Genomic DNA, 18,892 nt, shown 5'->3' with positions numbered 1-18,892 from the left:
CAAACAGAGCAGGATACTGAAAGATGTTTAAATAGTTAAGAATATTTAGAATAATTAGAAAAGTGCAGATTGTGTATTGTACCTGTGCATTAAAAAGTAGACATGTAACTTTCAATAAGTTCGTGTATATATAAGCTGAGAAAAGTAATGTGCAGTTATAACAGTACAAGTTGTTACAGCACTGATGTAAACATCTGTGTTTCTTGGGAGCAGTTCTGCATAAATAGGCTGTTGATTTTATTTACTCATTTACTCAGTTAATACCAGCAAAATAGTTGTACATTTAATCATCTGGGAATTTACCCAGATTTATTTATTTATTTAGACAGAGATCTTGACCCCCCCAATGTTCAGCACAAAGTTACACCGATGGTGGAACACGTAGCTCTTACCAAATAAATACAGTAATCCCATATGCATTTTACATATAATTTTAATAATATGAATGATTTTAATTAATTAATATGCTTGAAATGTTTGGGTTTTTTTTGGCAGATATGATGTAAGCATTTGAAGGCTGATCATTAGTGTGATCATCACTGACGATATGTCACTGCATGTTGAATATTGCTAGTGCTTTTCCCAAGCAGACAAGACTGTGCTGAAAATCTGCAGAAACTATTACTGTGAGTAATCTGACATGACACTGGAACTGCCATGTGAATGAAATTTAGTCCTGTTGGCACCACTGCCTCTTATCTCTCCAGTAATACCGAGGTGACACTGCAGGCACTCTGATGTGTATATCTTACCTGTTAGTGAGATTTGTGTGCTGGTAGGTGAGTTGGGAACAAAATCTATCACAGGAATCTTGCTATTGAGGATTTCCACTTGTCTGCCATCTATAAAGTTGAAAAAGTTTCATTAATACTTACAAAAAATAACCAGAGATGATAGCTGTTCATTATCAGGCTATAAGCAAATGAATAAGTTACTATCTTTTCTTTAACTGGAGCTACTTAACATTGATACTCACCTGTACCTCTTTGTTTAGGGTCCAAAGTTAGAGTATGAGTAGATTTGATCAATATGCCTTCAGGCTGAAAAAACAAGCAACTTTTTAACTTGCTGTACAACAAATTTAGATGAGAATTGTTTGTCCTAGGTGGATTTGATTATAAGAAGTATCTCAGTTTAGTTCAGCCAGATCCACTAATAAAAAGAACAACTTTAAGTCAGCAGTAATTTATATTTCCTACACTTACAAGCACACATCGAGGAAGGATGGTATGGGAAGAGCAGCGAGTGTGCCAACCTGGCTCGAAAAGCCATGGCAAAAAGGATGGATACTGTGTTTTGGCAGTCTAACAAAGTAATATAAACTCAAACAAGCAAACAAAAAATGAAATCTTAAACCTCCCCAGAAAACTACTATATGCTGAGGGAGAGTTGAGTGTAAAACGTGTGGATTGTCGCATCAGACACAGGACACTTGCTTGGTCTCTTGTGTTCTGGGAGCCTCTGGATGTCTGGAGTTTTGATCTCCTCCATATCTGCTTCATACCCTGGAGGACGGGGCTGTGGCCCCCCCACACTCCCTAGCAGATCGTTACATGGAGAAACCTTTGGAATGCAAGCATGCTGATCCGCACAGGTATGCACACAGGTGTACACACGGGTATTCACAGACGCGGACTACAGCTTTCTTGGCTGCTGCCTCAAAGCACATTGTGCGCTGTCTATCTTGCGTGCTGCACAATATCATTTATTATTTAGTATCTACTGATATCTACTGCTAGCTAGTTTATTGTGATGGTGCCGTTTTTTTTATTATGTTGCTCTTTGTTGTTTGCTTTCTCTTCTGTTTTTTTTCTCCATACAGATGACCCAGGTGTTTTTTTTTCTTTCTTCCCCCCCTTCTCACCGTCTCTTCTCCCCTTTGGTTTTCTTTCTCTCCCTCTCTTTCTTTCATTCTTTCTCCCTGTCCTATCCCCCAGTCATGTCTGTCCCGTTTGTAGCAACTGAAAATAAAATAAATTCATAATTATAATAAAGGTCAATCAAATGGACCAATATGGCAAGGCCATGATGATCCACTTGGTAAAATAAATCCGCTTGGCATCTTTCTTGGCCTTAAGACAACAATTCTGATGGCTAAAGATCCAAACGGGACACAAAAAAAAAAAAAAAAAAAAAAAAAAAAAGACAGGATAAAAAGGAGGATGGAGGTAGGTTCCAAAGCATTTTTTAGATTAACCGAAGGTTTGGCAGGCTTCAGGGACTAAAAGGGGCACTCTATATGTGACCCTTAGAATGATCATAGGTGATAGCTCAACTGGAATGTGTGCTGAGCTTGACTTTGGTGCCTGCCTGTACCAATGCTATGCTTGATTTCTAAATGTATTTAATTGTACCCTGCATATCTGGCTGCATTCAATGACTTCATGTGTTTCTTAAAGGTAGGGAGCTATGTGAGTTGGTAGAATATGTCTTTCTTTCTTACCACTACTTGTAGCATTTTCACAATTCCATCACTGATACCCAATTCTGAGTCTTTGACAGCTGCTTTGATCTCAATGCGGTGCTGTCCCTCTTTTGTAGGAATGATGGTGAATGGTACAGATCGTATACTTTTGGCCCCGACTTTAATCTCCTGACGAAATTGCCCACGTTTAGATGCTGCACTGCACACATGTTCCGCCTCAGTCAGATCAATGCGCACCTTGAAAATAAGTTCATTCAAGGATTTCAAACACTTTTTGTGATAATCTACAGAATATAAAAAATCGCTACAGTCTCTGATCAAGTTCCACTGAAGAACAGTTAACTGAATAATAATAATATTAATGATGATGATAAAATGTCATTGAATGGAACATTATGGTGGTGTTGACGTGCTTGGGTGAACCAGGCTTACTGTGTAAAGATTGGGACCATAGTTGTGGATGACTGCCTTAATTTCTAGCTGCTCCCCACGAACAGCAGTGTCCGGTAGCTTCAGATCAACAAAGAAATCTTTACGGACAACTATCTCTAATGGATCACCCACACAGATACCTTCAAAAAAGAGAAAAAAAGAAAAACGGACAAAGACACAAACACAGCAAAAGAAAGACCAGTTGATGAGCTATAGGTTGGCTCCTTGATCTAGAGACAAATTATATCAGTTCATCCTCACCGTGAGTTTTTGATAGACTAATACCAGTGAGCTGCCAGGTTGTAATTGAGTCTTGCAAAGGAACATTTTTCAAAACTGATGTTGTTTCACTGAAAAACGAAATATTAACACTTTGAGAAGTGAAGGTACTAATATATTTCAATTCTGTATTTCAGCTCACTAACCATCTAGCTCTGTTCGCAGGGCAAGCAGGCAATTTGATATCAGACCACAGCCAACTTTCAGGGAAATTGGTGCGGGAAACAATTTCATTGCTGTCCATGAAACTGCTGTCATCATCCTCACCTGAAGTTTTAAAACGTTCACATTTTTATTCCTTTATAGTGACCAGTAGGACCATTTATAACCACCTTCCATCCATTGTTCGTGTTTCTTACTGCGAGCCAGTTTGAGGCCATCCTCCTTCCTCTCAGCTCTCTTTTTTTCTATTTCCTTGCAGCAGTGCAGGAAAGCCTCAAAACAGGCTGTATCAGCGATAAACTCACTGCGCTTCTCACAGTTAGATGAAGTTGGGGTTTCCCGGATTCCATCTAAGCAACAGTCACGTTCCAGTTTGTCTTTATATTGACTCACTGTAGAGAAAATAGCATTTAACAGAAAGATAAAAGGTGAGACTCCTTCTGACCCTTTTTTTTTTTTTTTTACACAGAGGTATAAAAGACTAATAATTAGTTTATTTATTAGAAATAAAAAAAAGTTTCTAAATTTAATTGAATTTGACAATCATTGTCACATTTTTTTTACTGGTCATTTATGTTACTTTAGCTCAAAATAGAAAAAAAAAACTTAAAAATGTTTACTTTGGTACAACAACAGAGCAAAGTGGAAAGTCTCAAATAGTGATAAAACTAGTACTTTAAATCAAAACAACCTATAAATGTTCTCCATATAATTAAACTATAATTTGAATAAGAAAACACAAACGCAGAATGTGGAAAATGAATTGGAGTATAAAAATTGTTGTAGCTGTAGATGAGACAGACTGAACTATTGTACATAATAAATAAATCTTGTAGTATTGTAGGAAAAAAAAGACATTTTACTTATTTTTTCTTGTACAATCATATAGCATGGAAAAGTTAAGCTTTAGAAATGTTAGCAACAAAAGGAGTTGTTTGTAAAGCCTGAAGTGTATGACAGAAGATCATGTAAGTGTTTGTTGATCTTACATAAGGTAGTTGTGACATTCATCATATCAACGGCCCTTTTTCTTCTGTTGGGGTTCAGACATTTCAGCTCTGGAAATAAACACAGACTAGACTTTACTATTTTGGTTTTAGAAGAAAGAAGTAATACAAGTGTGAGAGTAAAAAAGAGGTTACCTTGTCTGTAAGGAGTTCCAGAAGCTGTATTTGACTCAAACAGCAGCCCAGCATCATAAAATACACTCATGCTATCCTTCCCTCCACCTGGTGTGCACCCTGTGTCATAGTTCTCCACAGTGTCCCAAATCTACAGTATGGACGTTATACACACAGAGAAGCAGATAGTTTAAGTTTGGGGTTCAGCTATGAGTGTGCTGGCAGTTATTTCTATAGTTTTTGGTTTAGTCTTCCTCCATACCTTTACATATTAAAATGTTCTTGAGCAAAAAATGCAACAACTTGTATCTTTAGTCCACTGCCGTTAAAGTGTGAGCCTTAAACTCCTTAAAGTCATTTTGAAGGGGAATAAATGAAAAATAAATTACCTTTTTTTGGGTTAGACGGTGCTTACTGTTTAGAACGTATACACCTTTGTCAACTGCGACCAGTCCAACTGTGGCTTCTGGATCACCTGTGATTTTCAGGCTAAATATTTTGCGAGGCTCATAGAATTTAGAACCAGCTTCTGATTGAAGCTGCAGCTGGAGAAGGAAGGAAAAGTAGATTTGTATTCGTTAAAGCAACCAGACTGTAAATGGGAAATATACTAACTTTAACTGTGGTGCGCAGGTGTGTAATTTTCCCACTTAAATTGCTACATCATTATTATGCGTCTCACCGAACCCATGCAGGAGTCTTCTACATCCACCCAGACAGAGTCTGACACAACTTCGTTATCATTTGGATGATAATAGGCGATGATGCGGAAAGATGGCAGCAAGTCTTTGGTAACAGTGATGATTAAGGATATCATTATTTGACCACTTGTTCTGTAACGGCCATATTTCACGAGCTGACCTCTGCTAAGTATCTAGAGATAAGAAACTGAACATCAACACTTATCTCGTATGTATGTACAGTCTACTATGTACGTTTGTTGTGTAAGTAAATATGTATCTCACCAAGTACGTTATGTCATTTTGAACATTTTGCTGCCCACTGAGGTGAATGTTGATCTTCATGTTTTGCCTGTTTTTTACTTCAGCTGTATCCACCCCTTTAAAAACATTAAAAAAATTTGACTTAAGAATTTATTTATTTTTGGATGTCACTACCTCTCTAATGTTATTTCAGTACATACCTATGTGAATGTAACAGTTGCTCTGAGAGGCATATGGGAGAGCAGTCATGGTGGCTGACGCTTGCCTTTCAGGTGAAATTTTAACATCGTTGGTCTTTGCCTACAATAAAGCACACGTAAGCTAATAAAGTAATTGACTTCGCTCTCACTTTCATTCAGCCTGCATATAGAGGTGACCCATGTACAGTACAACATTGCTTTATGTGCAAAGTTGAATTTAATTATATCAAAGCCAGTATTCAGTAACAACTAAATATATACAGAATAATAATTATGAGACAATTAACCTAATAGTATCTTTAAAAATTTCTCCCACTGGGGATTTGAAGATTCTTGCATATCAGATAAGCTTATCTAACAACTGAAAACTATTAGGTTTTATGACTTACTATGATTTTCATTGGTTGAGGATTATTGACTGTATTGATAGTAAGCCTCGCCATGCCATTAGCTGCGGTAAAGCCTTGGACATCACCTGGGTCAATCATCACTGCAACACCTTGTGCAGGAGAGCCATCAGGATTCAAAATCTCAATCTGCAAAACAAAGCAAAACAACAATGATTTTTATCATTTTATCTACTCCTTTTGACCATCTTTATACTTCTCCGTCAACGCTGTCAAAGCAAATATTCACATTTTTCACAATGCCTGTCACAATCTTGGTAGTGGCGATTTTACGATTTTCTTTCATGTTTATTTTCTTGTTCTTTCTCTTTTCAGTAGTTGTCAAACAGCTAACAGATCATCTGCAGAGGAATGGTTTATTTGAAGAGTTTCAGTCAGGTTTCAGAGCTCAGCACAGCACAGAAACAGCTTTAGTGAAGGTTACAAATGATCTTCTTATGGCCTCTGACAGTGGACTCATCTCTGTGCTTGTCCTGCTAGACCTCAGTGCAGCGTTCGATACTGTTGATCATAATATCCTATTAGAGCGATTAGAACATGCTGTAGGTATTACAAGTACTGCGCTGCAGTGGTTTGTATCATATCTATCCAATAGACTCCAATTCTGGATTCTGGGAAGTAGCTAGCCGGTCGTCACGGCAAAGCTACGAGAGCGTCTCTCAGCATGGGCCCGAAAAAAGTTCTGTCAGCCGAGGAAGGAGACGATATTAAGAAGTCGCTGGAGTTTATGACAGAGGAGATTTCTACTGTCAAACTGCAGCAGAAAGCCATCCTGGACCTGGTCGAGGAAGTTAAGGCTCTCCGCATCCAGAACGCCGAGAAGGATCGGCGGCTGGCGTACCTGGAGAACAGAGTGGCGGATTTGGAGCAGTACACCCGGATGAACGATGTTATCATCACGGGGCTTCGCATCAAACCCCGGTCATACGCCCGGGCGGTCGCCACTGACAATGTAGGAGGGCCAGGAGAGGAAGATGTCAACTCCACGGAGCATCAAGTGGTTACCTTTCTACGGTCCAAAGGTGTGGAAGTGGATTATAACAACATTGAGGCTTGCCACCCTCTACCCCGAAAAAATGACAGTAACAAACCAGCCATCATTGTGAGATTTGCAAACAGAAAACAGAAAACAGCACTGTTAAAACAAGGAAGGAAACTGAAAGGATCCGATGTCTTCATGAACGAACATCTGATAAAAAGAAATGCGGACATTGCCAGGAAAGCACGTTACTTGAAGAAACAGGGAAAAATTCAAAATACATGGACCACCAACTGCAAAGTATTCATTAAACTCAATGGAACAAGCCAAAGTGTTGGTCATCAGAAATATGGAAGAGCTGGACAAATACTGAGGTCAACTTACTCTGGAGGTATGAATACACATGTGACGTGACACACAACACAACACATGGCACAGTCCAAAAGAACTTCATCTGCATCCGGCAACAATATCAACATAACTCATTGGAATTCTCTTTATGATAATCTGGAACTGAGAACATTTCGATACACAGACCATAATGTTCTAGACTTAGAAAAGGATATAGACCCGGAAAATAATTTCTTCTACAACATCAGCTGTAACTGCTGCTACTTCACTGATGAACAGTTTAAGCACACCATCAACACGGAAAATAAATTATCAATAATCCATTTTAATAGCAGAAGTCTGTATGCCAACTTCAACAATATAAAGGAATATCTAAATGAGTTGACAAATCCATTTGGAATTATTGCCATTTCTGAAACATGGATCAATGCGGAGAAAGGAATGGACTTTGGACTGGAGGGATATGAAGTGAATTTTGTAAATAGAAGGAACAAGAGTGGAGGGGGAGTAGCTGTGTATGTGGATAAAAACCTAAACTACAAGGTGGTAGAAAGTATGACAACTGTAATTGATAATTTACTAGAATGTATAACAATTGAAATTTATAAGGAAAAAGAAAAAAATGTAATAATTAGCTGTATATATAGAACACCTGGCTCTAGTATTCAAGTATTTAATGACTTCATAGAGGAAATATTCTCTAAAACAAATCAAAAAGTTATGTTTATCTGTGGTGATTTTAATATTGATCTGTTGAATCCGAAAAAGCATAAAATGACCGACGAATTCCTAAACACTATGTACAGTTTGAGTTTACATCCTAAAATAACCAGGCCTAGCAGAATTACACCACATTGTGCCACCTTACTTGACAATATTTTCACTAACAATATGGAAAACAACATTGTGAGCGGAATATTAATTAATGACATCAGTGATCACCTACCAGTTTTTGCAGTTTATGACACTAATTATAAGAAAAATCAGCATGAAGAACAACTGAGATACAGACGTGTAAGGACAGAAGAAACTATGACTGCATTTAAGAACGATCTATTAAATCAGGACTGGGACAAGGTGTACAAAGAAGCTGATATTGATATTGCATATGGCATATTTTTAAGAATATTCATGGAGTTGTACGATAAAAACTGTCCAACAATAAAATACAACAGAAAGCACAAATATTCAGATAGACCATGGCTCACTAAGGGTTTACAAAATGCATGTAAAAAGAAAAATACACTCTATAGGGAATACCTAAAACAAAGAACAAAAGAAGCTGAAAATAAATATAAAAAATACAAAAATAAGTTGACCAATATTATACGTGTATGTAGAAAGGAGTATTATAGTAAAATATTGAACAACAATAAACATAATATGAAAGGAATATGGGATGTTTTAAACGGTATCATTAAAAATAATTCTGGACAACAAAGTTATCCACAATACTTTATCGATAATGGCAATATTATGGAAAACACTGCTGATAAGGTCAACAGCTTTAATCATTATTTTGTAAATATTGGACCAAAACTGGCAGAACAAATTCCTGAGTCACTGCCATCAGTAGAATGTAGTGAAAACCTGATTGATAGGAACCCTAACTCAATGTTCCTCACATCAGTGGAGGAAAAAGAAATAATTGACATTGTACACATGTGTAAATATAAAACATCCACTGATTGTAATGATATTGACATGAAAATCGTCAAGAAGGTCATTGAAGGAATTGTAGGACCTCTAACATATATTTGCAACTTATCATTTCAGACGGGAAAAGTGCCAAACAAAATGAAAATAGCTAAAGTTGTGCCGCTGTATAAAACCGGGGATAGACGCCACTTCACAAATTACAGGCCTGTTTCTTTACTACCACAATTCTCCAAAATCCTAGAAAACCTGTTTAATAAACGATTAGACAAATTCTTAGATAAATATAAATTACTCTCTGACAGTCAATATGGATTCAGATCAAAAAGATCAACATCTCTGGCATTAATCGAATCAATTGAGGAGATTACGAATGCTATAGATCAGAAACAGTATGCAGCTGGAGTATTTCTGGATCTCAAGAAAGCATTCGACACAATCAATCATGACATATTAATTAATAAACTGGAACGGTATGGGATTAGGGGGGTTGTACTGCAATGGGTGAAAAATTATTTAAGTGACCGGAAACAATTTGTGAAGCTGGGTGTCCATTCCTCATCATGCTTGGACATTGCTTGTGGTGTTCCACAAGGCTCTGTACTGGGTCCAAAATTATTTATTATTTATATAAATGATATTTGTAAGGCATCTGATATATTAAAATTAGTATTATTTGCAGATGACACAAATATTTTTTGTTCTGGGGGGAATCTAAAGGAGCTGCTGGATACAATTACTTCAGAAATGTGCAAAATTAAAAAATGGTTTAACAGGAACAAACTATCGCTAAATCTAAGTAAAACTAAAATTATCTTATTTGGGAATTCCCTTAGAAATGCACAAGTGCAGATTCATGTAGATGGTGTGGAAATTGAAAGAGTACTTGAACATAAGTTTCTTGGTGTGATTATAGATGATAAATTAAACTGGAAGTCTCATATAAATCATATACATAACAAAATTTCAAGAAGTGTCTCAATCTTGAGTAAAGTAAAACACATTCTGGACCACAAATCACTCCACATTCTCTATTGTTCCCTGATTGCACCGTATTTGAATTACTGTGCAGAGGTTTGGGGCAATACTTACAAATGTTCGCTATCATCAATCTTTATATTACAAAAAAGGGCCATAAGGATAATCCATAAAACTGGTTACAGAGATCATACAAATCCACTATTCTTAAAATCAAAAATTCTAAAATTCACAGATCTGGTTCATTTTCTCACAGCACAAATTATATATAAAGCAATAAATAACCTGCTTCCTGACAATATTCTAAAAATGTTTTCTAAAAGGGAACGGGGATACAATTTGAGGGGGGAATTAAATTTAAAACATCCTCGTATCCATACAACATTAAAAAGTTTTTGCGTCTCTGTGTGTGGAGTGAAGCTGTGGAACAGACTAAGTAAAGATATGAAGCAATGTCCAAGCATGGCGCAGTTTAAAAAGCGGTTTAAGGATATGGTTTTTACAGGGTACAGGGAAAAGGTAGAGATTTGATAGGGTGTTCTTGTCTAATATTTTCATGTGTGTGCGCATGCACGGGTTTGTTGGTATGGGTATATATGTATGTGTATATGTATGTATGTATATATATATATGTAATTGTAGGTTGTGTATCCTTCAGGTGTTAATGGGGTTATTGAAAATGTGTATATGTGCGTATGTGTGTATATACGTAGGTATGGATAGATAGAAACATATATGTGTATATATTAAAAAAAAAAAAAAAAAAAAAAAAAATTACACATAACATATAATGTAATTACAAGGAGGTATTTCTGTAGTCTATTGATACTAGATAGTGGAAAAGGGGTGGGATTAAATAAGCTTATGCTTCTTCCTGCTCCTTTTTGAACATGGACGTTATTTGGAGTTGTGGTTGCTCGTTTTCCTTTTGTTTGCTTTGTTCATTTGTCTCTTTTAATTCTATTTTTTTTTTTTTATACTTTTTCAACATGTTCAAAATAAAGATTCAATCAATCAATCAATCAATCAATTCGTGCATGTAAATGGAGAGTCCTCTTCACACACTGAGGTTAATTATGGAGTTCCACAGGGTTCAGTGCTAGGACCAATTCTGTTTACATTATACATGCTTCCCTTAGGCAGTATCATTAGAAGACATAGCATACATTTTCACTGCTATGCAGATGACACCCAGCTCTATCTGTCCATGAAGCCAGATAACACACACCAATTAGTTAAACTGCAGGAATGTCTTAAAGACATAAAGACCTGGATGGCCGCTAACTTTCTGCTTCTTAATTCAGATAAAACTGAGGTTATTGTACTCGGCCCTGAAAATCTTAGAAATATGGTATCTAATCAGATTCTTACTCTGGATGGCATTACCTTGGCCTCCAGTAACGCGGTGAGGAACCTTGGAGTCATTTTTGACCAGGACATGTCCTTCAACGCACATATTAAACAAATATGTAAGACTGCTTTCTTCCATTTGCGCAACATCTCTAAAATTAGAAATATCCTGTCTCAGAGTGACGCTGAAAAACTAGTTCATGCATTTATTACTTCCAGGCTGGACTACTGTAATTCATTATTATCAGGATGTCCAAAAAACTCACTGAAAAGCCTTCAGCTAATCCAAAATGCTGCAGCAAGAGTCCTGACAGGGACTAGAAAGAGAGAGCATATTTCTCCTGTTTTGGCTTCCCTTCATTGGCTTCCTGTTAAATCCAGAATTGAATTCAAAATCCTGCTCCTCACATACAAGGTCTTAAATAATCAGGCCCCATCTTATCTTAATGACCTTGTAGTACCATATCACCCTATTAGAGCGCTCCGCTCTCGCTCTGCAGGCCTACTTGTTGTTCCTAGAGTATTTAAAAGTAGAATGGGAGGGAGAGCCTTCAGTTTTCAGGCCCCTCTTCTGTGGAACCAGCTTCCAGTTTGGATTCGGGAGACAGACACTATCTCTACTTTTAAGATTAGGCTTAAAACTTTCCTTTTTTCTAAAGCATATAGTTAGGGCTGGACCAGGTGACCCTGAATCCTCCCTTAGTTATGCTGCAATAGATGTAGGCTGCCGGGGGATTCCCATGATGCATTGAGTTTTTCCTTTCCAGTCACCTTTCTCACTCACTATGTATTAATAGACCTCTCTGCATTGAATCATATCTGTTATTAACCTCTGTCTCTCTTCCACAGCATGTCTTTATCCTGTCTTCCTTCTCTCACCCCAACCGGTCGCAGCAGATGGCCGCCCCTCCCTGAGCCTGGTTCTGCCGGAGGTTTCTTCCTGTTAAAAGGGAGTTTTTCCTTCCCACTGTCGCCAAAGTGCTTGCTCATAGGGGGTCATATGATTGTTGGGTTTTTCTCTGTATCTATGAAGCGCCTTGAGGCGACTTTTGTTGTGATTTGGCGCTATATAAATAAAATTGAATTGAATTTTCATGGTTTAGGGTAGGGATGCACCGATACCGATACCGGTATCGGGTATCGGCCTCGATACCACATTTTCTAAAGTACTCGTTAAAAGTCCCCCAATACCACGGTCTGAGAGCTGTCTATGTTTGAGCGGCATGTAAGGGGTTAATCACAGGCGCCGAGTGCCCGCCCCCAGGCCCCGAGTGCCCGCCCCCAGGCCCCGGCTGCAGCTCAGAGCGGGGAGAAAGCGAGGCGAGACATATCAGCTGTGTGGAACTATTTCAAAGTGAACGAAGACGCGAAAACAAAGGCGGACTGCAAATTGTGCTCAGCGAAATTGTCCAGAGGAGGCTCTAAAGGTAGCGCATTTAACACAAGCAATTTAATCAAGCACCTAAAATCCCAACACAACAACGAGTACAAAGAGTTTACCCACGCTTATTAGCACAGAGGAGCATAGCTGATGCTATAGCAGTGGGACGGAAAATAGTTGGGCATTTTAAACATTCCGCCTTAGCCTACTCCCGCCTCGAGGACATTCAGGCTCAACCAGCCAATAAAGAGACTGCAGCAGGACGTACAGACGCGCTGGAACAGCACGTATTACATGCTCCAGTCCCTCATTGAGCAAAAGCGAGTGCACGAACTCCCTGACTATCTCACCGCTCACCAATGGGCTCTTATGGAGACGACTGTTGCCATCCTCGCCCCCTTTGAGGAACTTTTCATTTTAAATAAATGTTCTTAATTCCAAACTAGTCCCTTGTTTGTTTGTTTTTTGTTAAATTATAGGACTAAAGCTGTTACCTGCAAATTTAAATCATGTTTTTATTAAGTACTCGGTATCTGTATCGGCGAGTACTGAAATGCAAGTACTTGTACTCATTTCCAAAAAAGTGGTATCGGTGCATCCCTAGTTTAGGGTGTCTGGAATCCGCCCTTGAAGGGGGGGCTCTGTCACGATCCTGGTAGTGGCAATTTTACGATGTTGTTTCATGTTTATTTTTTGTTGTTTTCTTTTCATGGGGAGAACAACAAAAAAATAAAATAAAAATTATTTTGAAGGTCCATGTCCTACGTCAGTGTAGTCAGCTTTTTCCCCATGAGTTTCCACTTCCCCTAATCACCCTTGTGTGTATTTAGCCTGTGTGTTTCTGCTCATTCTTTGTCAGGTTGTCTGTTGTTCACGTCATGTTTCCATGTTTCATGTATTGTTCCATCCAGGCCAAGTTTCATGTTGAGGGTTTTTTCATGTTTGTTTTTAGTTCACCCAGTTTACGTTAATGTTAGTTTTGCTTCAGTTTTCTTTGCCCTTTGTTTGTACCTTTTTTGCCTGCCCCATTAAACGGCTCGCTTTTTGTTAATATTTAAGTTTTGTTCCCTGTTCCTTGGAGTCTGCGTTAAGGGTCCTTTTCGTCAATCCATACCGTCTCCCTCTGCCAGACTGTGACAATGCCATCCAGTGGTCATTTCTAAAGTGACTATTTATGTATCTCAGATCATCTAACCATAGTTTTATTTTTACAAACATGCAAATAAAGGTAATTCACATTACCGCAACATCGAAGGACATTCCTGGTTTGAAATATCTGGACGTTTTCTTGAAGTGGATGGTGTAAGGTGATGTAACAATCTGAATACCTGTCAGCTCTGCCTCTGCCATTTCACTTCCTGTACAAACAATTACATTAAATATATGAATTAAAAAGGATTATTAGCACTTTAAAACACAATAAAAACAGACAAGCAAAGATTTCAGGGAAACGGTAATATAGAAAGTTAAATGTACATGTTTTTGGTGCAGTATTTCAAAAGCAACTCAGATGCATTTTAAGTTGTTGGCTCTCAGTATATTAATAGCACAACATAAATACAATATAAGGACTACATTTAATATTGCGCCATGAATGCTATGATCCCAATTAATCCCAATAAAATGGAAGCGAAATTTCACACACAGGACAAGTCTCCGTCTGTCCTCTGTTGTGTTTTCCACATGGTTGTCTCTCTCCCTGTTCTGTGTTTTTCTATGTGTGTGTGTGTGTGTGTGTGTGTGTGTGAGAGAGAGAGTGGAGAACTGAGAACTGATTGTACAGGCATTATTAAATATTTACCAAAACCGTGTTTAAATTTATAAAGATAATAATATCAAGAGTTAATTTGGCTGAACAGGGGACTTTAATAATCTAACAATGTAATTACTTAATATAATTAATAATTAGTAACTTTTTAAAATTTACATGTAGGATTTGTTTTACAATACACAGATCAAAAATGTTAAGGGAACATAAGACAAGGCCAGTTAAACTTCAGGCATATAAGTCTATCAAGTTAGAAAGCATAAATCATTGTATATGAATCTTATCTTTTTTGATCCAAATGAAAGCAACAACAGGAACACTGAAAAGGCAACAAGAAGACACTGCCCAAAAGACAATATCGGACTATAGACATATAGACACAGACACAGACGGTTGCTTTTTGCTAGTGTGCTTGTCACTACTGGCATTAGACTGTTACTGAAATGTATTCAGGTTGCACAGGAAGTTAGGTAAGGTTTGCGGTGTCTCCCAACATAGTCTTAATATTACAGAGGATATATCAAGAAATGAGGTGGAAAAGAAGACACAACGAGAGCTGGACAGGACTAGGAAGGGCATTAACTGAACAGCCGGGCTGATATCTGCTCCTCTGTGCAGAGAGAAACACTGCCAGAGCCCTTCAAAAAGACCTTGAGATGGCTCACATACATTATTCTGAGATAATTGCCAGAGAACACCAGAACTCCAAACACAGTTACATAGTTATATAGTTTACTGTGTAGCTTTTTGCACAGAGAATGACTGCTCACGGGATATTTCCTATTTTTTGGTTATGTGTGAAAATATCAGCAGTTTATGCAATCCTCAGACCAGTTTGTCAATCAAAACATCCATCTCTCTCATTCTGATGCTTGGTTTGAATTTCAGAAGGTCATCTTGATCATGTCTATAGACCAATATTGAGTAACTGGCATGTTGTTGGCTGATTGGGGATTGACATTAACAAGCAGTCAAACAGTTGTACCCAACAAGGTGGCTGGTGGGTGTATTTCATCTTATTGAGAGTATTTCAGTAACACAGCTATTTACACACCCATTAATGCTTGTGTTAGCTATAGGTGTACTACTATAATTAACATTCACCTTTGATATTTTTAATTACACTCACATGCTCTCTTTTACCATTTCTTACCGCTGTCTGTCAGCACATTGACAGCTGCAAATATGGAGCTCCCCACCAGGCTGGAGATGTTTTCAAAGGTCTGTTTGATGTGCTCTTTCTTCAGCGTGACTGTTCCTACACCATTCTCAATCTACAACACATAACACACATAATGTTAGTGCTTTATTTCATCTGGATGAAAATATTGCAGCTTAGACCCAAACAGAAAACATTTGTTCCATTCTTTGCATGTGTTTTAATACATGTGCGTAAAAGAAAAATGTGTGCGACAGAAAGACACAATAATAAAGATGAAGTGATGGCACACAAAAGTGATGAACAAATGTGTGAGCATGTACCGACACTTTCTGAAGCGAGGCCTGAAAATTTGTCTTTTGGTCCTGATGCAAAACTCCAAATACCCCAAAAGCTGACCCATCCACCTCTTCACCAAACAGATAGCTAAAGCCACAAGAAAGTAATTAATAAGCTCACGAGGCCAACAAATGGGTATGATTAAAATAAAAACATAAAAAAAACATAAAAAAACAATCTAAAATCTAAAAAACATTTTACATACGTAGCTTTGATGTTGATGGTGAGCTCATCACTGTCCACATAGAAGAAAGGATTTTCACGCGTCAGCTTGACCTCGAAATTGGGCAGCACTGAAATGACATTTTACTGTATGGTGAAGATAAAGTAAAGAGGGTAAAAGTATTGTTGTACAGGTTATATCTAAAGTGGATTTAACCCCTGGGCCTGAAAAGTGAGTCCAGAAAATGGGGAGAAGCCTTAAACCTGCATTCTTTGTAGCAAGTAAGAAAAAAAAATCTGTTTTGTTTGTTTATGTTTCGGTGGGTATGGTATTATTTTCTTGTGCTTCTAATTTTTTTTGTTTGTTAGGTGAGTTAATTCCCTTTTCTGATCCATTCTGTCCTAGTTTCATTTATGTGTTTTGGTCCTTCAGCCTAGTCTCTGTATTTCTGTATTTTTTGTTCCACTGTTTAGTTGTGTCAAGTTGATGTTCTCTAATTTTAGTTAACCTCACTTGTGTTCCCACTGGTTTCCTCTCCCATCCTCATCTCCCATTGTCCTTTGTTGTGTCCTTCCTCATGTCTTCCAGCTCTGTTTCCACATTTTTAGTTTCTTTGCTCCCACTACTGCTACTGTGTTGGACTTTTTCATTCCGTTTAAAGTAAAGCATTAAAGGTAATTTTGAATTTCTTTCCTGCCTTTTTGGGTCCCAAATCCTGCTTGGCACACAGCGATTTCATGACAACGTAATCGTTACATTGCAAATGATGCTCCATATTAGTTAATAAGCAGGAGTGTGCTACTAATATGGTGACAGCCAAAAATGCTTAGAGACTTCAGAAACAGAGCTTCACAAGGCGGTGGCACGATACCTACATCCATCTTTTAAATGCAGTCTATGATGAAAATGCCCATGAGATAGCTCACCATAGTCCTTGACCTCAAATTCTGCAGAATAGCTCAACTGTGGTTTACTCTGGAAACTCGCCATCACTTTCCACAGTCCAGTGCTTTCAAAAGACAAACACATGTACATAGAGTCAGACTGACATGTGAAGGATGTCTTTCAGGACAATGGCATGTTTCAGTGGCTAATTCTGTTGCTGTTTTGGTTTTCTCAATTCCCTAAAGACTCATCCAATTTAAATGTGCAGAGCTGAATCCCCAATTTAATACACTCATAGTGCTTAAATATCCAGAATGATGTGTGTGTAGTTTGGCATATTTTTGTTTTTAACTGAGACATGGTGATGCTTTTAGATGAGTAACATAAATGCTAACATGCATATGTTGAAATGTCTGTGAAGGTTCTCAGTCATCGTAGTCAAAGGAGCTTGCAAAGAAAAGCGTCTGGACTTCTTTAAGTTGCTTGAAGACGTTTCACCTCTCATCCGAGAAGCTTCTTCAGTTCTAAGGTCAAATGGTGGAGAGTCCCAGATATAAACCTAGTGGGAGTATCCCCCCCACAGAGGGACAAAAGGACCCCCTGATGATCCTCTAATCGCCTGAGCCAAGGTGTGAAACTGGGCGTGGGTCCCAATCAGCCAGAGTTTCGGGTGTGTTCATTGTGAAACCTGGCCCCACCTTATCATGCGAATTCCTGAGGTCAGATGGCCCAGGATGTGAGTGGGCGTTAAGGCATCTGGGAAGGGATCCCAAAACTGGATTATAGATGGCAGAGAGTTGGTGTCGTAAACCCCCGCCTCTGTTCAAAGATGGTCGCTCACAGTGGACATAGATGGCTTCTTTCACTCCTCTTTCGAACCATCTGTCCTCTCTGTCCAAAATGTGAACATTGGCATCCTCGAAAGAGTGTCCTTTATCCTTAAGATGCAGATGGACTGCTGAGTCTTGTCCTGTGGAGGTGGCTCTTCTGTGTTGTGCCATGCGCTTGTGGAGTGGCTGTTTGGTCTCTCCAATGTAGAGGTCTGAGCATTCAATGTAGAGGTCTGAGCATTCAATGTAGAGGTCTGAGCATTCCTCGCTGCACTGTACAGCATACACCACATTGTTAAGTTTGTGTTTTGGCGTTTTGTCTTTCGGGTGAACCAGTTTCTGTCTGAGCGTGTTGCTGGGTCTGAAATACACTGGGATGTCATGCTTGGAGAAAACTCTCCTGAGTTTCTCTGATACACCGGCTACATAGGGGATAACAATGTTGTTGCGTCTGTCCTTCTTATCCTCCCTCGCTGGTGTCTGGTCTTCTTTTCTGTGCCTCTTTGCTGACTTTAAGAACGCCCATTTAGGATAGCCGCACGTTTTGAGTGCTTCCTTTACATGTGTGTGTTACTTCTTTTTTCCTTCAGGCTTAGAGGGAACATGTTCTGCCCGGTGGTGTAGGGTCCTAATTACTCCAAGTTTGTGTTCCAAAGGGTGATGGGAGTCAAAGAGGAGGTACTGGTCCGTGTGTGTGGGCTTCCGGTAAACTTCGATGTTGAGTTTGCCGTTCTCTTCAATGTGCACGGCGCAGTCCAGGAAAGGCAAACAGTTGTCCTTTGTGTCTTCCCTGGTGAACTTGATGTTTTTATCCACAGCGTTAATGTGCGCAGTGAAGGATTCCACTTCTTGTGTCTTGATTTTGACCCAGGTGTCGTCCACATATCTGTACCAGTGGCTGGGTACTCTTCCTTTGAAAGAGCCAAGAGCCTTCCTTTCCACTTCCTCCATGTAAAGGTTGGCTACAATAGGTGACACGGGGGAGCCCATGGCACAGCCATGTTTTTGTCTGTAAAAGCCTTCGTTGTACTTGAAATATGTAGTGGTGAGGCAGAGGTCTAACAGTGTGCAGATCTGATCGGG

The 18,892-nt window shown here is 38.7% G+C and overlaps 1 protein-coding gene across 1 annotated transcript in view; it reads right to left on the bottom strand.

The window, feature by feature from the left end:
- Positions 1–18,892, bottom strand: part of LOC309708480 (complement C3-like) — a gene marked incomplete at its 5' end in the record, with an annotated part of 36,151 nt that overhangs the window by 8,478 nt on the left and 8,781 nt on the right. Inside the window, 19 exons of the mRNA XM_082536572.1 lie at positions 753–842; positions 977–1,040; positions 2,444–2,662; positions 2,858–2,997; positions 3,119–3,207; positions 3,283–3,403; positions 3,496–3,690; positions 4,288–4,356; positions 4,441–4,570; positions 4,809–4,964; positions 5,102–5,293; positions 5,385–5,479; positions 5,564–5,663; positions 5,953–6,099; positions 13,908–14,023; positions 15,587–15,707; positions 15,916–16,018; positions 16,137–16,224; positions 17,021–17,103. Coding sequence (XP_082392698.1) covers positions 753–842; positions 977–1,040; positions 2,444–2,662; positions 2,858–2,997; positions 3,119–3,207; positions 3,283–3,403; positions 3,496–3,690; positions 4,288–4,356; positions 4,441–4,570; positions 4,809–4,964; positions 5,102–5,293; positions 5,385–5,479; positions 5,564–5,663; positions 5,953–6,099; positions 13,908–14,023; positions 15,587–15,707; positions 15,916–16,018; positions 16,137–16,224; positions 17,021–17,103 — 2,318 coding nt within the window. The remainder of the gene's footprint in view (positions 1–752; positions 843–976; positions 1,041–2,443; positions 2,663–2,857; positions 2,998–3,118; positions 3,208–3,282; positions 3,404–3,495; positions 3,691–4,287; positions 4,357–4,440; positions 4,571–4,808; positions 4,965–5,101; positions 5,294–5,384; positions 5,480–5,563; positions 5,664–5,952; positions 6,100–13,907; positions 14,024–15,586; positions 15,708–15,915; positions 16,019–16,136; positions 16,225–17,020; positions 17,104–18,892) is intronic.

Source organism: Aulonocara stuartgranti (genome assembly GCF_965226115.1).
Source record: "Aulonocara stuartgranti genome assembly, chromosome: 6".
NCBI lineage: Eukaryota > Metazoa > Chordata > Actinopteri > Cichliformes > Cichlidae > Aulonocara > Aulonocara stuartgranti.
Note: the sequence above shows the minus strand (reverse complement) of the source record. Positions and strands in the feature narration are given on the sequence as shown.